Genomic DNA, 22,834 nt, shown 5'->3' on the forward strand with positions numbered 1-22,834 from the left:
ATCTACTGGCACGCTGGGGCTGTACGAGCACCGGTGAACAAAGCAGCTGGCACGCACCGAGCTCCACAAACCCTTGGCCCACCAGCCTCTCACGCTGCTGCTGAACAAACCCAGGGCGCGTGTGCCACGTTCCTGGCCTGGGCCCTGCACAGCTCACGACTGGGGCAGCGCTCGGGCAGGCTCCCAGCTCCAGGCGTCGCTGGCGGTGCTGCACGCAGCGCCCAAGGCAGCAGATTCTTCAGCCAGTCTGGATGAACTCATGATGGCAGAAGCCATTGCAATAGGGATGCCGGGCATACCGCGGTCCGACAGGTCCTGTTCCGGTGCCGGCAGGTGAGGACACCACGCCGACAGCACGCACCTTTCTGACCGAAGCAGGGAGTTTAGAGCTGGGTGTCACGCACACGGAACACCCTGAGTTTCAAGGCTCACGTGCTTTACACTGCGTTGTGTCAAACGCAGCGTAGCTTAAGCCCTGAACTCCAGAGCACGTGTGAGCAGCTGTACCGCGCTGTGAGCTCCAGTGCACTGTTCTCCTCTGAAATGGCCACTTTGTGCATCATCTCCTCATCTTCCCCCTGAGCATTCACAGGTCTCCTGGGCAAAACCAATTATCAGACTCGCAATGATTCTTCAGTTTTCTACTCTAAGGCAGGCAGCGTTGTACCCAGCCCTATTTCACCTCTAACACTGCACCAGCAGATCAGGAATTCAGCTGGCGCTGAGCAGGGACAGGGCTAAAGGCAGACCCCGCAGTGATCTCCACCCTTTGTAACAGCTGTACCCCAGCCAGAAACTCACACATCTCCAGCATCCAGGGTCTTGGCACACAATTCCCGGTCACTAAATGCAGGCTTTCCAGCAGCCCACGCGCACATGTACAAAATCCAAATGCCTTTCCCCGGCCCCACAGCTTCGCTCGACGGCAAGCAGGGCGCAGCACCCCCGCCTCTCCCCTCCGGGCAGCGTGGTAGCGGCAGGGCTGCCCGACCAGCCCCTCCCGGGCACCGGCTGCCTCCAGACAAGCACCAACAACTCCACAGAAACCACAGCGGCCGCAGTGATCTGCCGGTGTTGGACGTGCAAGGAGAGCGCTTGCTCTAAGCGGCATTCGCTTCTCTTCACCCAGCACCCGCTTGCTCTTCCCACTGAGCAGACCCTGCTGCGAGTCAGCGAGCTGCACAGCCTGCGAGAGCTCTTCTCCACTCACCCCTGCTCACAGCAAAATCCCATTTCATCTGCTACCCTGATCCTGTACAACGGACCATCAAATGAAGATTCATAATGGACACGGCATGCTTGGAAGAATAACCTTAAATGTGGCACCAATTTACCACTTAATGCTTCACTCAAGCTCAGATTTATTGCTTATGGCCACACAGCCTCTCCTCTCCTTCCAGAGCAAGGTAAAAATCTCCTCTTGGGTGTCAGCGGTAGGGCCTGAGCCCTAATTCTCATTGCAGACCTTCTCTCCTTAGCTACAGCTCGAGCTGTGCAAGATGGAAGCAGGAGCCAAGGTTTCCCCATATATAAAAGGCACGACAGGAGACTGCACCAGAACAGCCCGCCGTGTTGCACAAGCAGTGCTGTGCAAACAGGGGGTCACACTCACACGGGGCATCTGCTTCCCACAGCTGATCTCCCATGGCAGACAATGAGCTCTGAAAGGAAGGTGGGTGCAGCTAATCAATGCATCTGCTTTTTTCCAGGGCCAGAACAAGTGGGGTTTTGAAGCCAGCGTGGTGTTCCGGCACAGCAGAGCCAAAGCAGCTGTACTGTACGCTGCACGTAGAGGTGTCTGCGCGTGGCAGGCTGCTGAGCCACGAGCTACGGCAGCACACGCACACACACACGGCACTACAGCGGGAGCTCTGGCAAGCTGGGACAAGCACATCAGGCTGGGGAACACGGGCTACAGGGACTGGGATGGCTTTATGGGCACCTGAGTGTCCATAAACTACCAGAAATCACCTTCTTGGTCCCCAGGAAGGTAACGCAACGCCCAAAGAATCTGCAGCTCTTACACAGGCATGTTGCTTCCATCAGTGAAGTGAAAACCGTGAATAACGAAGCAGCAAAGCTTGCAGGTTAATTTTTTAAGCTAATCGATATTAGTCAGGAGTACACGATGTTTTAGAGAAAGTCCACAAATAGCGTCGGCCAAAGAGCTAATGAAAAGCTGAAATTACCATTTTGGAAAAAGCTCTCCATCTCCCAAACAGCTCATCTAACAAAGCGAACGAGCAGCACAGCGGCAGATTGAATTGAATGTTGACAAATGCACAATACGGCACGTCAGAAGGACCGCTAAACAATTCCAGGTACTTTATGGGTTGTGAGTTTATGGAAACCGTTTAAGGAAAGACACTCTTCAAGGGAAGAGGCTGCCGCATGTTTACCAATGGCTGAAGGAGGCAGCAAAACATCAGTGGGGGAAACAGTGGAACAGGAAATATTATTCAGTTGTATATATCAATATGACGCGAGTTGGAAAACCAGATCCTGTACTGTGTGTGCTATTTCTACGAGCAGAATCGAGAATTCAGTTCAAAGACAGATGATGTTTAAATAGAGATGTAACGCAAGATAAAAAAGAACACCAACAAAAGGCACTGCGGGTGCCTGTATGAGCCCTGTCCTTTCCTACGCAGGAACACTCAGATAAAAACCACCAAAAAAACCAAAAGGCAACAATTTCAACACTGATTAAGAAAGATTACATTACTGTATTAACCTACACCGGCCACAGCCACAAAACCCCCCGCCTGCAGCGCTAGCTTGGGAGGATTCCCACAACAGGGTCACAGCGGATCGCTGCACTGCAGACAGAAACCCGTGTGTCGGGGGACACCCTCGCCTCCCCAAACCCCCAGAACAAGATGCTGCCACAGACTCAGGGGTGGTTGTTAGCAAAAGTGAAGCTGGCTGCTCCTCGCCAAACCCAGGATCCATCCCGGACAGTGCAAACATGCACACACGTTTGCTTCCTCCCACCGCAGCTGAGCCTGCGGAGAAGCAGAATCACCTTTTTCTCCCTTTTTACAAAGAAAAGGGGCAGGGAAAGACAGAAGAGCTCTCCCGTGGTGTGTGCTGATTACGACAAGCACACAACCCCCATCCCCACACGTCTGGTAGGTGTAAGCGAGCAGCCGCAGAGGCTTTCCTTCCTCCCACTCCATCTCCAGTTTGGGGTGTGAACACTGCTGTGCCAACAATTTGCAATAAAATGCCCCCGCCAGCGCTACCTAACAGCTGGGCTCGGCACCGTTTGGTCAGAGAAGCTGCAAGCAGGCGTTGGGGGAAGCGGCTGCGGCGGCAGGACAGGCACGTGGCCCTGCATGCCCGCAGCTGCCAGCCAGGACAGCCATCAGCCCGCTCCCGGAGCCACCCCCGGACCAGCCTGCCAGCGCAGGGACCAGTCTTGACAGCAAGAGCGCTTTACTGGAAAAAAATAATATGGAGAATCACTGTCTTGCTGCAAACCATTTTCATTTGTGTCGCACTCGTAACGTCTTCATATTCCCCCATTCAAAACAAGCGGACTGCCGCTCTGAGTGAAGGATGGAACACCTTTGGGAAAATTTGCCGGCTGATGGCTAGACGCTTTTCAACAGACGTGAAATACCTTGGATAATAGCTTTTATGGTTTCAAAGGAAATGTGCTGTAAAACTGTCTGACGGCAGGAGTTAGGAGTTCCTGACACACTAACACGAGGGGTCATGATTCACCCGGTGTCACATGGCGAACAGGACATAAAAACCCATCCATTTGTTAAAAGCCCATATTAGGCACAGGAAGGCATTAGTGCTCCGCTGAAATGGCTGCATTGTACGTCCTCTGTAACTGTCAGACACTTCTACACTAACAGATCACTACAAGCTTCTAAAGAGTATGTAAGCATAGCTAATGAAATATGCAAGCTGAAAGTATTAGCAGAGTACAGAGTTGGGAGAAAAAAGCGCTATATTCTTGTCAAAATGACTAACTGTACAGTCCTGCTCATATTTATCTTCAAACATGTGCTTAATCTTTTACATTTTTAAGCACCTTACTTCTACTAAAAGGAGCCATTTAGTTTTCTTCTATATTTTGAAATGGCTCAGTGCAGAAAACCGTACACCAAGTTTACATAGAACATGTGAATTAAAGAAAAAAAAAAAAAAGGCATTGTAAACCTTCAGCCCAAGATCCCCTGAGATCGATAACACAAACTGCTCCTTGCTTCATTTACCTACGGCTGCAGTGCACCTGATTCTTCCAGAAATACGGCTGTCAAGATGCTATAGCACGGAGACCCACTTTAAAAAGCACTTTTCAACTTTTATCTCCCCATCGAACATTTCTCACTGCATCATTAATAAATTAGTGTGAAGACAACATCCTCTGGATGCAACGTTTAAAGAGAGATCTGCATTACAAAGATTTACTTCCAGAGTGACACGGTTTTATGTAAAACCTTACACTATGAATTTACGTTCAGAGGACTGAAAAGCAAGCGACAGCTGTACAAAACAAAATTGAGGCCATGATCTCAGACTTAACCTACCTGCATTTCAGGGTCTCTCCTGAAGGCAGAGTATTATTACTCATGCTGACGTTTCTCTGCAATCTGGGTGTGGACCAAGACCAAAGGTGCTTTTGCTTGGTCCAAGCCAGTTTCTGAAGTGGCTCTGGACAGGCAGATCCATTGCATAAAACCCAGAGCTGGCCCGTGCTCATTCAATCCTCTAGAATTCTTTTCAACTCCCTTTGTACATACAGCACAACAGCATGCACAACAGCCTGGGACAGCGTAGAAAATGCCCGGGTCACTATGTGCCTTGCTCAAAGTCTTCATCAACTCTGACTAGACAACGAAGAAAACGCTAGAGAGTTTTGGCAATCTCACCATTGAGTCTCTGGGGCATTTGAAAATTGTTAATATTAAAAAGCTGCCTCAAAAATAATATTAAAGGTTGAGCAACAGGCCACGTGCAGTAATTATGGCATTGCCTACGCAGTCTCATCATTGGTTTGGAGAGCATTGGGCATATTCTGAGCATGACAGAAGCAACACGAGTCCAAGTTTCAGTCCTGTTCGGTTAAAGAATCTGGCCTAGATACTATGAGACACGAAGCAGTGCTGGCATATTGCTACCTTAAAATGGCAGGTGCTTGATTTAAGCCAAGGAGTTGATAGTGTTACCGCTGGACATATTTAGCTGCTTACACTCTGCTGAGGGTGGCAGGAGAGCAGCTGCAAAGAAAAGGCTACAATTTTCCAGCAGCAAATCCGGAAAACCAGTTTTGAAAACCCCCAAACCTCAAAACTAAACACATTTTCTTCTGTTCATCATGTCTGCTGTACTAAAAGATCTCCTATTGCTCATTTGTGCTGGAGGCTTACAAGAATGAATTGTGACTTACATGGTCAGCAATAGTCCGTCCCAGCTTGTCCATCCTTGACCCAGCCTCTGCAATCTTCTTGGCTGCACTAATCACATCTGACGTATTTTTCAGTGGACCTTTACCTCTGCACAACAGAATGGAGTCTACCTTTTAGCACCAGAAAACCCGAAGAGCAAACTATATGCTGCTTTACTCCTCCTGTTCCATGCAGTACTGGAAGTGATTCCTCACCCCAACTGCATGAATAAGGTTGCACAGAAACAGGCAGGTGTAACCATTACAGCACCTTCATTTTCAAGGCAATTTCCCCCTTCCAGCCCCACCCCCCCCCATATTTATTAAACCTAGGAATAAAAACATCTTAACATCTTAGATTTTACTCTTTTAAGCAATAATGATGATAAGAGATAATGTTTTAGAAGACAGATTTGCAATTTTTATGGAATGCAACATCAAGTTTTAAAAAACAGTGTTGTATAAAATCTGGTAAATGAATTTCAAAAGGCATCAAAACCCCTGTCTTTCTTTTGCAAATAACTGTACTAGGAACTATTTCTGCAGTATAGCAATATCAAGAAGCCCATAGAATTTAATGTTCTAAGGAACTGAGCAAATATATATATATATTCCTTGGGACAAAAATCACCCTTAATAAAGACAGACAGGCAGGCAGGCAATAACGGCTGTGTATCTATAGATCAATTTAAACAGTTATTACCACCCAGTCACTGCACAGTAATGCATCTCCCAAGTTAACACGCAGGCTTTAATAGGGTAACATTTAAAGGAAATTATAAGAAGAAAGACTCTTAAGAGTACTTGCAAAATATTTCATTGAAAGCTCAGCATCCCAGCCAGTTCTGAGAGAAGGTGGTGTGTGTACAAATTAAAAAGACTCACCTGGTGAAGTCTGTCATTTCCATCATAATCATACACATTTGTTTTGCCAGAACAATTATATCATTACCGCTGTCATCCCATTTTGATACTTCAGCATCCAATTTACTCTTTTCTTCCTGGAAGCTTGCGACTTGCTCAGCAATCTTAGCTTTTTGCTCTTGAGGGAGCTGAGCCATGATAGCCTGAAAGAGAGAGTTTTCTCACATTGCATTATGCCACCGCTTGTAGAAGGCTTTTTGGAACATTCCACTAATAACCAATTTAAGTCGTGTAGATGGGGGATAAAACTTTAATAGCCTTCCTCTACCTAGAGTCTTTACAGAACCGTTTTGTTCCATTTTGAACCAAAGTTTACGGTCTTTCTTAAGAAAGAGTGCCCAGAAAGACAAGTTGACATCTGAAACACGGGCATTTGCATGATAAAACTGTTAGACACGGAACAAGTTTGCCAGATATTACCATCCGTCAAAGAAAATCCGCATGAAGAGGAGGGACTCGCCTTTTCTACAAAATTGAAGAGTTTTAAAAGGAAATTCTACTTGGGTATCTTTCAGTGTTGCAATGCACAGAAGAAATACTCTTTCATGCAAAAAGCTAGATGTACTATTTTGAAACATGCATACTGAGGAAAGAGTAAGTGAAAATAAAGAGTATGAGCCTACTCCTGAATAAAATCTATTAGGCTATATTTACAGCCCATATGAGACTCAGTGCCCTTGCCTTCATAAATAGTAGGAGCATTCATGCCTCCAGGAGCAGGTCGAAAGGAGTCCTCAGTACAAAAAAGCCTCTGGCAGCAGCCATGCTAATGTCTGCATTTAAATAAAAGGGAAGAGAGGGATACAGGAATAGAGAGTGTCTGCACCAGGCATAAAAAATACTCTCAGTATAATTCCAAAGCCAACGTGGCAGAAGTTTGATAAATAAGGCCTAGCTACTTCTTGCCTGGTTTCAGGCTAGAAGAGTGTTCACAAGAAGTCTTTCATGGCACTTTCCCAAGAGCGTAAATTGTTATCGATCCAGAAGGGGTCATGTCAGATAAAAACACTAGGTAAGGCCTGTTTTTTCTTTAATGTACTGTTTTAAGTTTTCACCTATTCATGATTATATATTGCCTATCAATGCTTTCATTTTTAGCAGCCATAGGAAATGCAGTTTTTTAAACGATTTCATTTTTGAGCTCCTCTCAACATTGTCTTGATGAAACGCTCAGTGGCCAAATGCACACCAACACGCGCATGAGAAGCCATTTTGTAAAAAATGCCTGAACTACAGAGTCCTCTATTTCTTGCCCACAAACTTCCTATTTGCCCATTGAAGATGACATTAGTACAATTCGCCCTGTATCTCCCTGCACGAGCCCACCTAATTAAACAGCAGTGCCTACAATGCCTGCGATGTCAAAGTATAAAGTAGTTCATCGGTATTGAAAGGATTTTGATCTTTCAGAACATCCAAAATAAAATACAGACATTTCTGATGTCCATCAGACCACCACATGCTGCATTTCACTTAACGTCCTTTTCAGAAGAAAACTGGAAACAAAATAATGCCAGTTTTCTGGTCCAACGTTTTCACCACCATCCCCCCAAAATTTAACCTGGATTTTCAAAGCGAGCTGAACTGTTTCTTGAAGAAAGGTCAGAGTTTCATAATGCTCAGATTTCGTCCTTACCCTCGCACTTTGTCCAGCAATGAGCTGGTCATCTTCAGTCTGAATACTTGTTCTGCTTCGGACATCAAAATCCTCAGTCTCAAAGTCAGAATCATCCAACTCTTCAGGAGTCTGAGGAAAGAGTAATTCAGAGTCAAACAAAAGATTTAATGGCTCTACAAATCAACAAGAATATTGTTTTTCAGGCAGAGAGAATGGAAATAAGTGAAGGTAAAAATTATTCCATGTTTTCAACAAAAAGGGACTGTATCCAGCTTGTGAACACATCTGATTATATATGCTTGTCTGCTCACGTTAAACACCACAGGGATCCCCAAAATTACATACCGGTAACTAAACATCTGAGATTTGTCAGGACACAAATGCACTCAGGATGTGAAACGCAGAAAAAAAGTTTTTGCAAAACGAACAGTATTTTTGCGAGTTGGTTAAATGTAAAAGCTCCACTTGAGATTCTGAAGCTAGAATTGCACACAGCTTTAAGGACTGGTTCAAAACCACAGACATCGTCTTTAGCACAATTATGAATCAAAGCATCGACTAAATTAACAACAGATAAAATACATCGAAATTTATTCTTATCCCCCAGGAAAAGCTGAAAATTTTTAGCTAGTAAGGGCCAGCTTTTATGCTGTAGGCTAAACACATCTGACCTAGTTCTGCTTGCCTAGGATTTATTTTTGCTACTGCCAGTCTATAGCTGGCAAACTTTTTATAAAGCTTATCAAGTTTAAACAGCATGTTTGTCAAAATACTACATCTTTGCCTAGAGTGGCACTTCATGACAATTTTGCAGAGATGCATCAACAAAGAACCTCACTGATAAACGCAACAAATTGTGATTAACAGATAAGATGCAAATAAAGTCCCCCTTCTTCAGATTTCTTTTGCATGATTTGAATCTTACAAGCTTGTTTTCCAATACAGACATCTTGCGATACACTTAAAATAAAGACGGAGACACAAAATAGTTGCCAAAAAAGCAAAGACAGTTATGTTGACAATCAAGACCTAGGGTATTTCAGCACCATCTCCTCTCTGTGCCTTGAAGAACAGACTATATCCACAAAATCAGCGTAAGGACATACACTAATAAGTAGCTCAGTGTATCAATATTTTAAAAATTAGGAAAAAAAAAAAAAAGAGAAAACTCTTCTGCTGCATCTTTAGAAACCGTTCAGGATTCTCAGACCCACTTCTCTGCCCATCCATTCTATGGCCCAAACAGTCTGGGGCATATGAAGTGTAATTCTGCATTTCAACCTGTCATCAAGGGCAATAACTCCTCTGGGGGTGATGAGAGATTGCCTGGGGATCAGGGAGAAAAGGGCTTTACTTCACTAACCCACAGACACAGCAAGATTTTCGTTTTGAAAATACACTGCATAGACACAAAAGGTAGGTGTTCGAGTGACTTTTCCTTCTGGTTCCTGTAGAGAACAAGTGCCACTGGACAAAGCTTCAAGTGAAACAGCTCGTGTTCCCAGCCGAGCTTAGGAGCATCCCCCAGACAGCGGGGTTAGTCCCGTGGTCCAGCGTGAGACAAAGCCCTGGAGAAGCGGTGGCCTGGCATCTCCATTTGGATGACTCTCTCCTCCTAAATACACTCTAGACCTTACAGCCCTTTGGAGAACACATACTAACATTTTAACTTTTTTTATAGGTCGCTGATGTGTCACCAGTGAGCTGCCGTTAGCTACTGGCAGCTGCAATAAAGCCGTGGCACCCTGACATTACAGACGCGGCGCAAGGGGAAACGTCAGGACTCCTGGCATCGCCAGCTCGGCTAATTACTGACGACGTGGAATTGGCACTCATGCTGTCCTGTCCCGAATAACAAGGACTTTAGCAGGGGGTGAATCAAATTAGTTTGTCTGCATAGCAGGAAAGCACTGATATCTTCATCTAACATTGGCTGTCTATAAATCCTAAGGTTAAGTTTGAAAAAAACTGTATGGAGAGCACATATGTGCTTGTCAGCTTTCCTCCTGATTTTCCATCTGATTCTTTGCTTTAAGTAGCAAGCATGGAAGATACTATTGCAATGGTTACTATAATCACATATATTCTGGGGCTGTATGCCCTCAATTTACTTATTACCAAAAAGCATCTGCCATGGTTACCGTTCTGAAAGATGAAGACAGTTTCTCTGCAAGGCATTTATGTCTGCGTCAGAGGGGTACATGGGAAAAAGAAAAAAAGGAATGTAACCCCCACATTTGTTTTTGCTGTGTCTGGCTCCTGCCCATTTTTACCACGCTGAGATTCAAGAACTATGCCCACAGGTCAGCCTCAACCAGAACTTTCTTTTCTGCATCCCTTCAATCAACTGCAAGAGCCCTTCTGCATCTTCCCCGCACGCCTCCTACCAGTCTAATGCTGCCTGATCTACCAGAAATTAGGACTTCCAAGTCACACTCACCACACCCAAAACACGCAAGCACAGAAGAGACAAAGCCTCTGTGAACGGGTCCCTGTTTACCAAGATTAGCCAATTAACGAATTACATGCTCTACGAACTACAGACTGAACTCATCTAAACCTGCTTTTGACTAACTAGCATTAATTCTCAAAATTTACTTAATAAAGAGCCATCAGGTTTCATTTCTAATCTCTCAAACCATCAAAAAGCATCTATAGTAAAGAATCCACTTGCTGTTTCTAAATCAAAGGTCACTGATTTTTAGCACATTAACAACCAAGGCGCTAACATGATATTACAAAAGATGCGTGAAGGGTATTTACCATCACAACTCTGGCTACCACTGATGCTCAGATCTGTCTAATGAGTTTGAATCAAAACGTACTTCTGAAGTACTTCACAGAGTGATAAGCAGTTTTTAAGACTCAGAATGTTAATATGAGCTGAACGAAAACCTTACGCTGTCTGCTCTCAATAAAACTGATGCAAGTCAGTTCAATAAGGGTAGGGGAAGACAAGCAGAAAAACAGAACGCTCTTTAAGTAAGTTATACTCACCCGGATCATCAGTACAGCTTTTCTGATATCTCGTATTCCATCATACACCAGTCGTGAAGCATCGATAAATTCATTCTCATCCATTGGCTGAGCAGGGTCTGAACTCAGTGCTTCCACAGCGGCTTCTACTTGCTCAGTAAACCGCGGCATAACTGCATTAGGAACACAAAGGAACAGTCAGCCCCCACCCCAGGGCCATTTTCTGCTACACACTCCTGTGAAAGACATGCGTGTGCTTCGTTGTTAACTATGGCTGGGAACTCTGCATGGTTCCATTTCAATTCAAAACATTTGTTATAGAAGGACACCAATACTGTAGCCCCAGTCTCAGTCCTCTTCACTTTCTGTTTACTCTGTTATTTTTTTATTCTCCTTAAAGACAGTGAAAAGTTATCACATCCTTCTACTGGACAAGGAGAAAACACCTGCGGAAGCAGTTAGAAATTACACGATAAAATACTAAGCATTTGTTTAATGTTTCCTGCAGATGCACATAATTTTGGGGAAAATCCCCCCCCAAATATTACCACTACGAAGCTCAAGTTTAACAAGGCACTACAAGAGGGCAGGTTGCGCTGCTGTACTTCAGTGACTCACTGCACCCCAGGAAGAACATCACAGAACCATTTACAGTCTGTTCGCTTCTTCAGTGTCACTCTTGATTCTTCATCAAAGTTGTAATTAAAGCAAAACCAACACCTAATGGTTGGCAGAGCACTCACTGAAGCAACCAGAACCATTCCTTACCCTATATGGATGTTACCAGGTAGTTCACAGGAAACACCCTAATTTATCATTTAGGGTGGGGGGCTATGACCTACAATGTTTGCTTAACAATTATAAAGATACTTTACAATATTTATCCTAAAGTACCCAAAACATATTCTGCTGGGCCAACGTGGCAGAAATCTTTCCGGATCCTGAACACTTGCAGAGCCTGGTACAATACCACAAGACGATCAGCCTAACTTTCCAGCCCTGACTCACAATTTGGGACTCATTCCCTGGTGTTTAGCTCTCTGCAGCTCAGACAGTGACAGCAAGCACATTCAAGGAGACCTTGTGCACTGCTGAGTTTTAAGCCAGTCAACACAGCAAAATTACATTTCTCATTTTGCAACAGCTCTGCAAATAATTCCCACTAATTTTCATTATAGTATGTAAATGGAATCTTTAATGGATTTCACAGGTACATTAGTACCTGGTCGCTTGTAAGGCTGTAAACAAGACGAATTCAGGGATCTTGGGAGTAACCGACTCTTACCTGTGTTGGACAGTAACTTTGTCGCTTCCAGCACCTTCTCAGTGTAGACTCCAGGTTCGTAGTTATCCATTTCAGAAGTGACAACATGAATGACTCTAGCAGCACGTCCTCGAATCGCACCAGCTGTGCGGTCTAAACCATCAACATCTTTTTCTTGGAGAGCAATGACACATTTGTTTACATCTTCTAAAATATGATTCTCTGGTGGTAAAAGAAGGAGAATTTAGATGGTAATATCTTCTTTTCTCTTGCCGTCATCAGCATTGCAATTTCTCAGTTTGTGACTTGCTCTATAAAACCTCCAGTGAGATGCTGTGAAGTATTAATTTTTAAGCTTGCTATGACCAGTAAACAGCTGCCCTTCCAAACCAGGTGTCAAAAAAACCCCAGTCCTTCCACCTACTGGCATCCACACTTCTTGCCCCTGTTTGTACTCGATTTCACCAACAGAAGAGCTGAGTTCAGCTGAATTCTCCCCCAGTGTGTTTTTTTCCATATTCCTCCCCTGGACTGCCAAAGCCCTTACTCCAAATACCCGCAAGCCACTCCCCCATCATTCCCATTCGTGCGTGGGGTGAGGAGGCACCCTCCCCAGGGCCACACCTAATCCACCCCACGCTCTAATAGACTGGGGCACTTGTTGCACGTTTCTAGCTTCCTACATAGTGTTTTCCTACAACCACACACATACCATCAGAGAACATTAAACTGTTAGCCCTCCATTCGAATTTAAGACACATAACATATGCCGTGATTTATGCAGAAAGTGTTCCAGTGACAAGAGTACTCATTGCCTCTTTAGAACAGAAAATAAAGCCAAGACCTCTGTTTGCAATTTAATTTTATAATATATGTTCTCTTTTTTATACAGAGGTATTTTCCCCCATTTATCAAGTTGAAGAGGCCCAAAATGAGTAAAAAAGCCTAAGAGTTTTCTTAAGATGCCTAAAGAGGTTGGGATCCTCATCTGGGGAAACCTACCCAAAAGGTCTTCCAAACTCTACTAGAGACCTCTTTACTATACCAGTACCAAAGCTCTGACATTGTCATCCAACATCGGCATTTGGGCTGCTTGGTAAGAAACCAGCTTGGAAACATTTCTGCTCTGTCCTTAAAATGCTTTCCAGCATTACTTACCATTGACTTAATCATGCTGCACTGCCAATCCGTGCCACTGAAGTGGCTTTTATTCCCTATGCAGGTAGTAAAGGAGCCATTTTGCAAGAGTTGGTAGAGACGAGAAGCACACAGAGTTGACTGATAGAGGATCTGTATAAACTGGCTGAAAGGATGGCTGCTGGAAGAGTTCCACTGAATTTATATAAAATTAACAGAGCCAGGTGCAACAGTGCAAGACTTCTGTAAGCAACCTGGACGAAAAATACACTTGTGCAATACCTCTGAAGCAACTCAGCCTGAACAAGTTCAGCTGAGGGCAGAATGTGGCCCTAAGAGAGAGACGCGCAGGTTCATTAGTGATTTGACAAGTCGGTGAGCAGGCAGCCAAGGTGCAAGAGCTGCAGCAGAGAGCACGCAGACTTTCAGTATTTAAGGCAAGAGACAGACATCCCTGCAAGTTGCAACCGTAAAACAAAAAGCATCAGCATCAGGCCAAAACACAGACTGCTTATTGCTTGAATTCTTTAACGAATAAATTTAGCCACAGACCATTTAAAAGACTCTTTGAATTATACGAACTCTAATAAAAGGTATGGACAAAATGAGGATGAATATTTAAATGCCTGCTGATCACTAAATGTCTTTCGCAGATGCAAAGTGGCCAGACAAACCCTTCTGCGGAGAGCTAACCCCCCACGGGGCAGTCTGCAAGGGGCCCCGAGGAAGTACGGGGCTGTCAGGTGCATTCCCTCTGCTTATACTCTCCAGCTGCATGATAACAAATCAGATTTGACACTGTGCTGTGTGCTTGCATATAGACACACTGCTACCTGTCCTACAGGCACACAGACCACAAGTGTCTGGCACAAAATGCCATCTGCTGAGGCTTGGGTGGCAGAGCCCAAGAAACGCTGACGCACCTTCGGGTGCGTGGTGATGCCGTCCTGCATCAACGCTTACAGCCTTCCTGCTGCTGAGCAGGAGAAACACCTCACAGCGACAGAACATAGCACAGACTGTAACACAGGCAATGGCAAAGGGATCTTGTCCTACTGAAATAACTACAGGGAAAAAATGGTGTGCTTTGGCAACCAGGTAAGAGGAAAGACATTTTTCCAATAAAAGTGATTTTTAGATCAAACAAGGAAATACATAAAGCCATGAAAAGCCGGTGGAATTAAAAGCTGCCCATGACTGTCAATCCTCAATCCACCCCCACCAAACACATTCTACCTCCACCCACGTGCCCATTATGGGGAGTAAGAAATCATTTTCCAAACATCCCAAGAAGTCTGAGAGGGACTCTAGGGGCTGCAGGAGATCAAAACCTAAGAGCAACAGCCAGGAGACAAAGCCACAGATGCACAAATGTAATTCTGCTTCTCTGCTGCGTCTCCTATGGAAAGTCTTAGAACAATTTCCATGGCAGACCCTTTCTTGATGGGGACACTGGAGGAACCGCATCAAGCTGCAGTGCCAGCAGACATGGTTATGGAACAACTACTTGAGTGTTCATACTTGTAGATACAGTATTCATCTTGTAATGAAGAAGGACAATTATCTGGCCTAGGCAATATTCATCTGGAGGCTCTTAAGACGAAATAGCTCTGCTGTGACGGGCAGTCTCTTGCGTAAACCCCTGTCAGTGGCACAGGAACAGAAGGCAGCAAATGGAATTATTTTTTTAGAGGGTTTCAAAGGAGATTCAGGTAATTTCAGAACATTGAATTTGACAATTACACAGTGCTATCATCAGCTGCTCTAAAGAACAGAGATAGTGGGCACAGAAACACAGCCAGAGTGCTTAGGGAAGGCACTGACAAGAGGGATAAAAATTGCAGAAGGTACACAAGAGCTTTGAAATGAGGAATAATGAAACAGGCAAAGACTGCAGTCGAGAAAGAGATGACTGACTGAGTGTGTGACAGAAGCCTGTACATTTACAAACAGCACAAAGAAAACGAAGAGGGAAAAAACCTCTTCACCATCTTCTACTACAACTAGGAGCACCAAACGAAGCAAATCGGCGAGAATGCAAAACTGAGGAGGTTCTCCGCACAGAGCACAGTTAAGCTGTGAACTTTGCACAGGATGATGGAGATACCAGCGGTTTATACTGGTCAAAAGAGCAACTAACATATGCTTAAATGGGAAAAATCTGTCAAGGCCAGTTCAGTAGAGAGAATCCCTGATTCTGGAGCTCCCTGAGCCACAAATTACTCATGGTTGGGAAGTGTGTAGGAAAGATCTTCAGTCTAAAGAACTCCTCTGCTGTTAATCTCCCACACACTGACAACTGGCCACCGCCAGACCGTTGTCCTAACTCAACAGGGCCTTTCACATGCTAAGCCCTTCACAAAATATTCTAACCTACAAGCTTATCCGCAACACTGCATTTAAGTATCCTTATTCTTGTATGGTATTCTGGTATTATCTAACCCCAACATCTCTTCCATCAAGCCTTTACTTGTGCATAATTAATACAATTCTGTAGCATAAGCTGAACAATGAAGCATACGCTTCGTGATGGACAGCCCGCCACATTGTAGGAATGTGCTACTATACACACACACAGACCCACAAGGGCACTTTTAAATTCTGCTTACATCCCAGCTCGTAACTGATCAAACCCTACTACACACAAACATCCTAATAACCCCAAACGGAACCTGGTATCAATCATAGTAGTCACAATTTTATCCAAAGAGATGTTCGGACTTTTAGCAGATGAACTGGAGTTGTGGCATTTATATGGAAAACATTTATCAAAGTTCAAACAAATAATATTTATAGCAATATTTATTGCTTTAATATTTTTCTAACCTCTCTCTGATAGCACAGCACATACAAATAATTGCTGAATGCTCTCGAGCATCTGAAGCAGTGTTAAACTACAGCATTTCCTCAGCTTCATTTTGGGTGGCAAGCACGCACTCGAGGTGAACTCTCTCCTGAGTCAGCCCGCCACTGCCTCATCAAAGAAATGTTCCCTGCCTACTGCCAAGCCCTTGAAGGCCCCTTCCGAGCAACTCAGCAGTGGGCCAGCATCATAACCTGTCACCCTACGAGCAGAGTACCCATCTCCTCCAATCACCTATACGAGGATGGAGACCACTCAGTTCCAGTGGCTCGACCCGTTCTGAGCCACACCTGTAAGTGAAATACAGTAAGGCAGCTTTATACCGACTGCGTTTTCACAGACTAAGAGCTTTTTCTCTTTAAAATGTTTTGTACACTTGTGGGCAAACTCCAAGTTGAGCTGCGGACTTCAGCATACAATTCTCTCTAAATATATTTCCCCAGAAATAGGCTCCTCGCAGCTGTGCAATTTCAGCTACGGCTGCAACAACAACCACGCAGACAGATACAAAGAAGTAGGACATTCAATTGCCTAATAAGTTTATGCTAACTCATCGCAAAGAAAATTCGTATTCAGAACCCAGGGAACCACAGTACAACACGTATGATAATGCAGGTGACTCACCATAGAAACGTTATTAATATTAAAATAAAAAAAACAAACCATGGTCTTTCAATTCAGACCTGCAAGGTTTTGTCTACAGTTCCCGCATCTGCTCACCTGGTACTTCTGATGCCACACGTGTCCCTGCAAAACGCCTCTTTACAACCAGAGCTTTTAGGTCACTTGAGATGCCCAAGCCCGTTCACACCAGGAAAACTAAACCCTCAGTTTGTAGTGGTAATTTGTGAACGCTATTGCAGACACAATTCACGTGGCTGTATCACCGTATCATCTGACTAGAGCAGAATTACAGGATGTGGAAATAAAAACGCCCCCTTGTTTCTAGGTCACAGCAGCTAACACTGGGTCTTTATCAATGATGCTGATAAAACAGATTACCTTGGCAAGCACATTGCCAAATGGAATTATTAATCGATTAAAATTTATCCAATCTTTTTTAAAAACTTTAAAAAAATTTACTGAAGTTGACATGGTTAAAAATATTCACAGAACAATTTTTGTAGGAGCAGTTTTATTTTAACTCACTTGCACAACCACGATTTGATATTCATTTTTGTTTACATAGGAAGAGCCTAAGGTGAAATGAGGGATCATCTGTTTTGCTAGTTTGTAACTTGAACACATTCTACTTCCCCCAGTGTTACCAGCGAGGTTTGTCTGCAGCAGCTAGATGGTAATTCATCGGTAGCTCAGCTAGCAATTCAAAATCTTCAGACATAAAGTGTCTTTCGTTATGTTTAAACTGATCTGTCTACTGACATGTAAATATATACATTTATGCATGTACGCACTGTAAGTGCAACGACAGGTTTCTAGAGTACCTGCTGAACTAAACTATCGCTTTTTTCACACTATAAAAATACCTCTTCTCCTTGTGCCAAGATCTCCTGCTCTATTTTCGCACCTCGCTTGGCAGAAGACGATGCCTGCCAGGTGAAGCGTACCAACACCACCCCTTCCAAAAACCCAAGAAGACTGCAGAACACATGCAGAAACCGCTCGTTTCCAGGAATAAGCTCAGTTATGAGAACTGATTATTTCTGAGATTGAACCCCTGATTACCTGACACAGCCAGGAAGTCATCAATGGACGTGATGTCATCGACAGCATCCGTCAGCACGCGGACTTGCTTCTCCCACTGCTCTTTGAAGAGATCCATGTTTTCTTGAGCCAGCTTGCTTTGGGGTTTAGCAGCCAGAGCCAGTGCAGCATTAATGACCTGTAAAACACCTCTGGATTTTTAAAACATACCCTTAACGAAACAATTAGTTTCCATATGTTTATCCAATGAACTCAACAGAAACAAAGCAAGTTTAATACGTTTTCAGAAACTTAATGTTTAAACACAACAGTGTTTATCCTGTTGCTCTCATATCCAACTCATACCTGCTTCCACATTTATTATGGTTAGTTATTACATGCAAGAACACTTGGCAAGTATTCACACAAACTAGCTTCACCTTTCTTTAACAGCTCATGTTAAAAAGGTGTTGCTTTCTCAGTGCAGGTTGAGTTGTTAAATATTTTAGACAGGATGACATTTATACACTGGAGGCTGCATTTCCTAAGCTACTTGCCAGAACCTGAGAAAAAAGGTCAAAAAAGGATTAAGCTTACACAATCTGAAGTAGAAACAATATACAAATACAAAAATTAAAGATAATTTTGTATTTATCTTCTTTTCCTTAAAGCTTTACTCCGTACCTTGTCAGTAATTGCTACAGTACCTTAAGATTTCTGTTATGGCTGTGGAAGAGCCAGATTACCCAAGGAACAGGAGGAGAGGATACTATTTGATGCTCCTCCTGAACACCCCCCTACTAATTTTCTTCAAATCCGAAGACTGTAACGTACTCCAGATCCTTGATTTTCTAAGCAGAACAAATGCTACACATACTGCTTGTTTATACTGTGCCAACTAATTGGTCAGTTAAATGACCAAAAAAGCCTCCTTGGGTGTGAGAAGAAAGCAATCTCAAAAGCCTGCTCCTGCTCTTGCTGCACTATGCTCCAGCAGAATGACGTGGAAACACACCAGGCAGGAGAAACCATCCAGAGTCAGACTGACCAGACAACCCTAACCTTGTTTTCAAGCACCTTAGAGCCAAAGCTAATGAAGTTATAAGTTTAACATGTAATTTTTCTTCTCTACTTTAGGACCATATTAATTTCAAAAGTTGCCAAACAAAACATGCAAGCACCAGATGTTCCTGGTTTTCCAAAATCTGCTTTCTCTACCTGCTTCATTTTAAAGTGTCGCAAAGCATTTAAAAAAATATATAACTCACTAAACATGGAAATGATAGTGATGTCAAACATATCACACTGGCACTGAATGCATCAGGCAGGCGAAGCAGGCTGTTTCACCCAAGGGATGCTGGAAATTAGCACTGACCGAGGGAAACCCACAGAAAAGCTATACTGCTCTCCATGCTACCATCCTGCCTCCGGAGACGGAGGCTGCAAGCCTGGGTCACAAATCAAAATGAGCTCGACGGGTTTGATAACACAGACAAACGCGAGAAAATTTGGCATGAGCGGCAAACTGTTCAGGAGACCTGCGGGGATGAAACATGCCTTTGAACCCTGGCAATAACAACAGTGCCCCTGTCCTTCGCAACCGATGCGGGGTCCTCTGCCGCTTCCCTCTCCTCAAAGCAGCCCCTGAAGTCACACCTTCTGCACAGGCAGCTGCAGTCACCAGGACAACCCCTCACGCAGAAACCTGCTGCCAGCCATGGTCCTCTGCTACCCTCACTCACGCTGTCTGTTAAGATCATGGTTCTCATATCCTGAAAGCCCCAAAAACAGCCTTGCAGCACCCAAGAAAACTATGTTTAAACATTTAAAATCAAACAAAAACAGAGGTTTTAGAAAAGGAAATCTGTCCTCTGCTCAAGAGCCCCGCTTCTTAAGTCTACTTACTGCCATTTCTTGCCCCAGCCCGACTGATGTAATGAATCTATCAATCAATCTATCAATCAAAACCTAGATATCCAAAGTTTTATGAAGATGAATCCAAATAACAATTGTCCTGGAAACAAAATGCGTAAACCAGACAATGCTCCAGCAATCTGCTCTCAGCTTTTATCCTGCTAGTACGTGTAACTACCAAAACAGAGAAGATAGCGATACCAACGCTCAGGACATTTTCTCCTGCTCTCTTCTAGCTGCCTTGGCTAATACCAGATATGAAAACATCCTTTAAGCACTGAGACAGGTCAGCATTAATGCCAAAAGAACATATGGCCTGTGTACCTGCGTGATGTATGTCTGGACAGCAGCGGCTGCTGTCTGAGCAATTAATCTTCGTCAACAGCACATGTCCAAGCCAGATGCCCACGTTAAGCAACTCTTCACACGTAATGGAAGAGCTGTCACAGATAGAGGGCTCTGCAAGCGCTGAAGAAACTCAAACAGGGCACTGTCACCAAATCCCAATGTAGGAGGCAGAACCTGCACCACCGTGCTCCTAACAGACAGCTTGTCTGACTGAAAAGAAGAATTTTTTTTGTACATTACAACAGCAAAGACACATGGCCAAGGTAAATGTATTTAAAAAGAAAACGGCCAAGCAAAACTAGCATGTAAGATCTCCCTTACAAGCAGATGTGTCTCACTATTTAGAAGGCAGCCAGCAGTGCCAGAGATGAGGACAACCTGGTGGGGAAATCGAAGGCTATCAAGCGTCACTGCGGAACTAAAGACAAAACTACAGCCCAGGAAACCCATGCAGGTATGTGTGCGCTCAGGAAGAAATTCAAGACAGCAGATACAGCTCACCAGTCCTTTTTTGTAGCACATACTCTACCTCCATGTGCAAAGTGGTTCCAACATTCAGTTTTAGCAGGGGTGATGAGACCCTTCATTCTGGCAAATACATACAGCTCAGCACTTCTGTGGGGAAGTTGTCCTGGACACGCCTCACACCTCTGCGTGGGGTGATGTCCCCGGGACTACTGACAAAACCCTGGACATTTTCTGAGTAAATACACCCCTACAGGATGCCTGCTACCCAGTACAGAGTGACCGACTTATTTTCCAGCAGATGCTTAGAGTGACATGGGAAAAGGACAGAGAGGCTGGATCTTAAACAGTGTGTGTATGTAGCAGGACCATTGATTCGTTTATTATCTAAAAAATGAACACTTAGGGGGGAGGGGAAGGAACTGATCAAAGTACACTATTGCTTCTCCAAAAAACATGAATCATTGGGCAATTAATTTAAAATATGAGTAACTCTTACAGGAAGGAGATATATATATATGTGTGTGTGGTTCAAAAAAATAGGAAGAACATGACCAGACTACCTGAAATGTAGCCACTTCCATGTAAAACATTTAGCAATTTCAGGGAAATTTTCTGTATTTCAGAGCTTTTCAAAATGCTGCCAGAGCACCATGATCACAATGACTCACTGAAGTCATACAAAGAAAAGAATCAAACAGGGACGTTTCGAGACTATCCAGAAGGAAATGAAGCATGGCAAGAAAACACACTATTTTTATCGGTGCTTTGTTTCATGTAGCAATTGCAATGTTCAAGTCAGACAGCCCAACGCTCGATACCGTGGTTCCAGCGAGTTACTTGGAGCCGCTCTCCTCCGCCTCACAGCTTCCTGCAGCAGCCAGGACCTGGCAACGCACGCCCTGAGATCGGGGAGGCTTGGGATTCTAAAGATTTGCAATTGATGTCTCAATCCTTACCTCAAAACCTCTTCTCATGTCTTTGATGGGAAGAACCTGCCTTTGTTTTTTTTTCTTCCCCCTTTAATTTTCCCTATTTATACTTCCCTGAAGAGTGACTTCTACCCAGGTTACAAGACTGCAGCTGCTTTGCCCAGAAGCTGTCTCAAAAAGCACAGCCACTCCAGGACAGAACACACCTTAACCTTAGATACAATTGTGGGTAAGTTAAAGCCACTGGGTCTCCCAGAATTAATTTTTTTAGGCTTAATTTAGGATGGCTTCCAGCCTCACCTTTATACTACCTCATCTGAAAGACTGACAGAGATTAGAAGAAAGCTCTTATAGGTGGCAGTGGTCTGACAAAGAACAGTTTTGAACACTTGGCTGGCATGGTCAAAGGAAGAAACATCACTTGGGCAAAGAAAACGATTGCCTACTTCTTTCGCATTTCAATCCCTACCTGTTATGTCTTAATATAGTCTCAGAGCACACAACATCTGTAAGTCACAAAATTCTCCATTTCAATAGCTATAAGCACTTCTTATTTTTTGCCTCAGTCTTTCCGATAGGGAATTTTTCCTCTTTACAGGAGACCGTGCTTTCTGCAGCTGGTTTAACTTTGCTCTGTTTCCTTAGCGTTGGTTTTAGGATGCTACGGTGCCACAACAAGGAGGAGTTCTCCAGTTTCAGAAGCTCTAAAACACGCAGTCCTCTTCCCTCTCTCTCCTCACTACTCATCATTTGTTTACAACCAAAATATCTGCAGTTCTAAAATAACTCACTTTGTTGTTTTTAAATAAAGATCTTGATCTACCAGCTTTCTTGTGGCATTTGGGTAAAGAGTTGGAAAGCAGCTCCACGGCCTTCAAATCCATGATACTTCGCATTTGTGGGAGGGAAAAAAACCTGATAAACCAAGCACCCACCCATCAGCTATCATCTCAGGTGCGGAGGAAAAAGGGACATGCACAAATCAAGCCCCAGGTGGGATGTGAAAATCATTTATATTCTGGGGTACATGAAAGGGAGCTCATCAAACACACTGCAGGATCAAGTTTGCTTTGGGAAGAAGGTCCGAGAGTGAGCAAGGGCAGAAGCAGTGATCTCAGCTTCGCCTTTTGGAGCAACCTCAGCTCAAGCCTGAGTGGAAGAAGTCTCTTCTTCCACCTGCCAAAACTGGGAATTGCACCACGCAGTGCCCCTCATTTGCTCTATTTTATTGCTTGCCTCACAGAGCGCTCCTGTGATACGGAGGGCTAGTTGTAAGGTGGAAGCAAAAACATGATTCTCGGATCACAGCTTTCCAAACGGTCAACAAATGAATTCACGACCTTGC

The 22,834-nt window shown here is 44.1% G+C and overlaps 1 protein-coding gene across 1 annotated transcript in view; it reads right to left on the reverse strand.

The window, feature by feature from the left end:
- The window catches only part of CTNNA1 (catenin alpha 1), a 119,942-nt gene that overhangs the window by 5,572 nt on the left and 91,536 nt on the right, over positions 1 to 22,834 (reverse strand). The window contains exons 11-16 of the mRNA XM_075442013.1: positions 17,873 to 18,029; positions 12,208 to 12,408; positions 10,944 to 11,095; positions 7,965 to 8,075; positions 6,290 to 6,471; positions 5,408 to 5,513 (exon numbers count right to left, since the gene is read on the reverse strand). Coding sequence (XP_075298128.1) covers positions 5,408 to 5,513; positions 6,290 to 6,471; positions 7,965 to 8,075; positions 10,944 to 11,095; positions 12,208 to 12,408; positions 17,873 to 18,029 — 909 coding nt within the window. The remainder of the gene's footprint in view (positions 1 to 5,407; positions 5,514 to 6,289; positions 6,472 to 7,964; positions 8,076 to 10,943; positions 11,096 to 12,207; positions 12,409 to 17,872; positions 18,030 to 22,834) is intronic.

Source organism: Opisthocomus hoazin, chromosome 23 (genome assembly GCF_030867145.1).
Source record: "Opisthocomus hoazin isolate bOpiHoa1 chromosome 23, bOpiHoa1.hap1, whole genome shotgun sequence".
NCBI lineage: Eukaryota > Metazoa > Chordata > Aves > Opisthocomiformes > Opisthocomidae > Opisthocomus > Opisthocomus hoazin.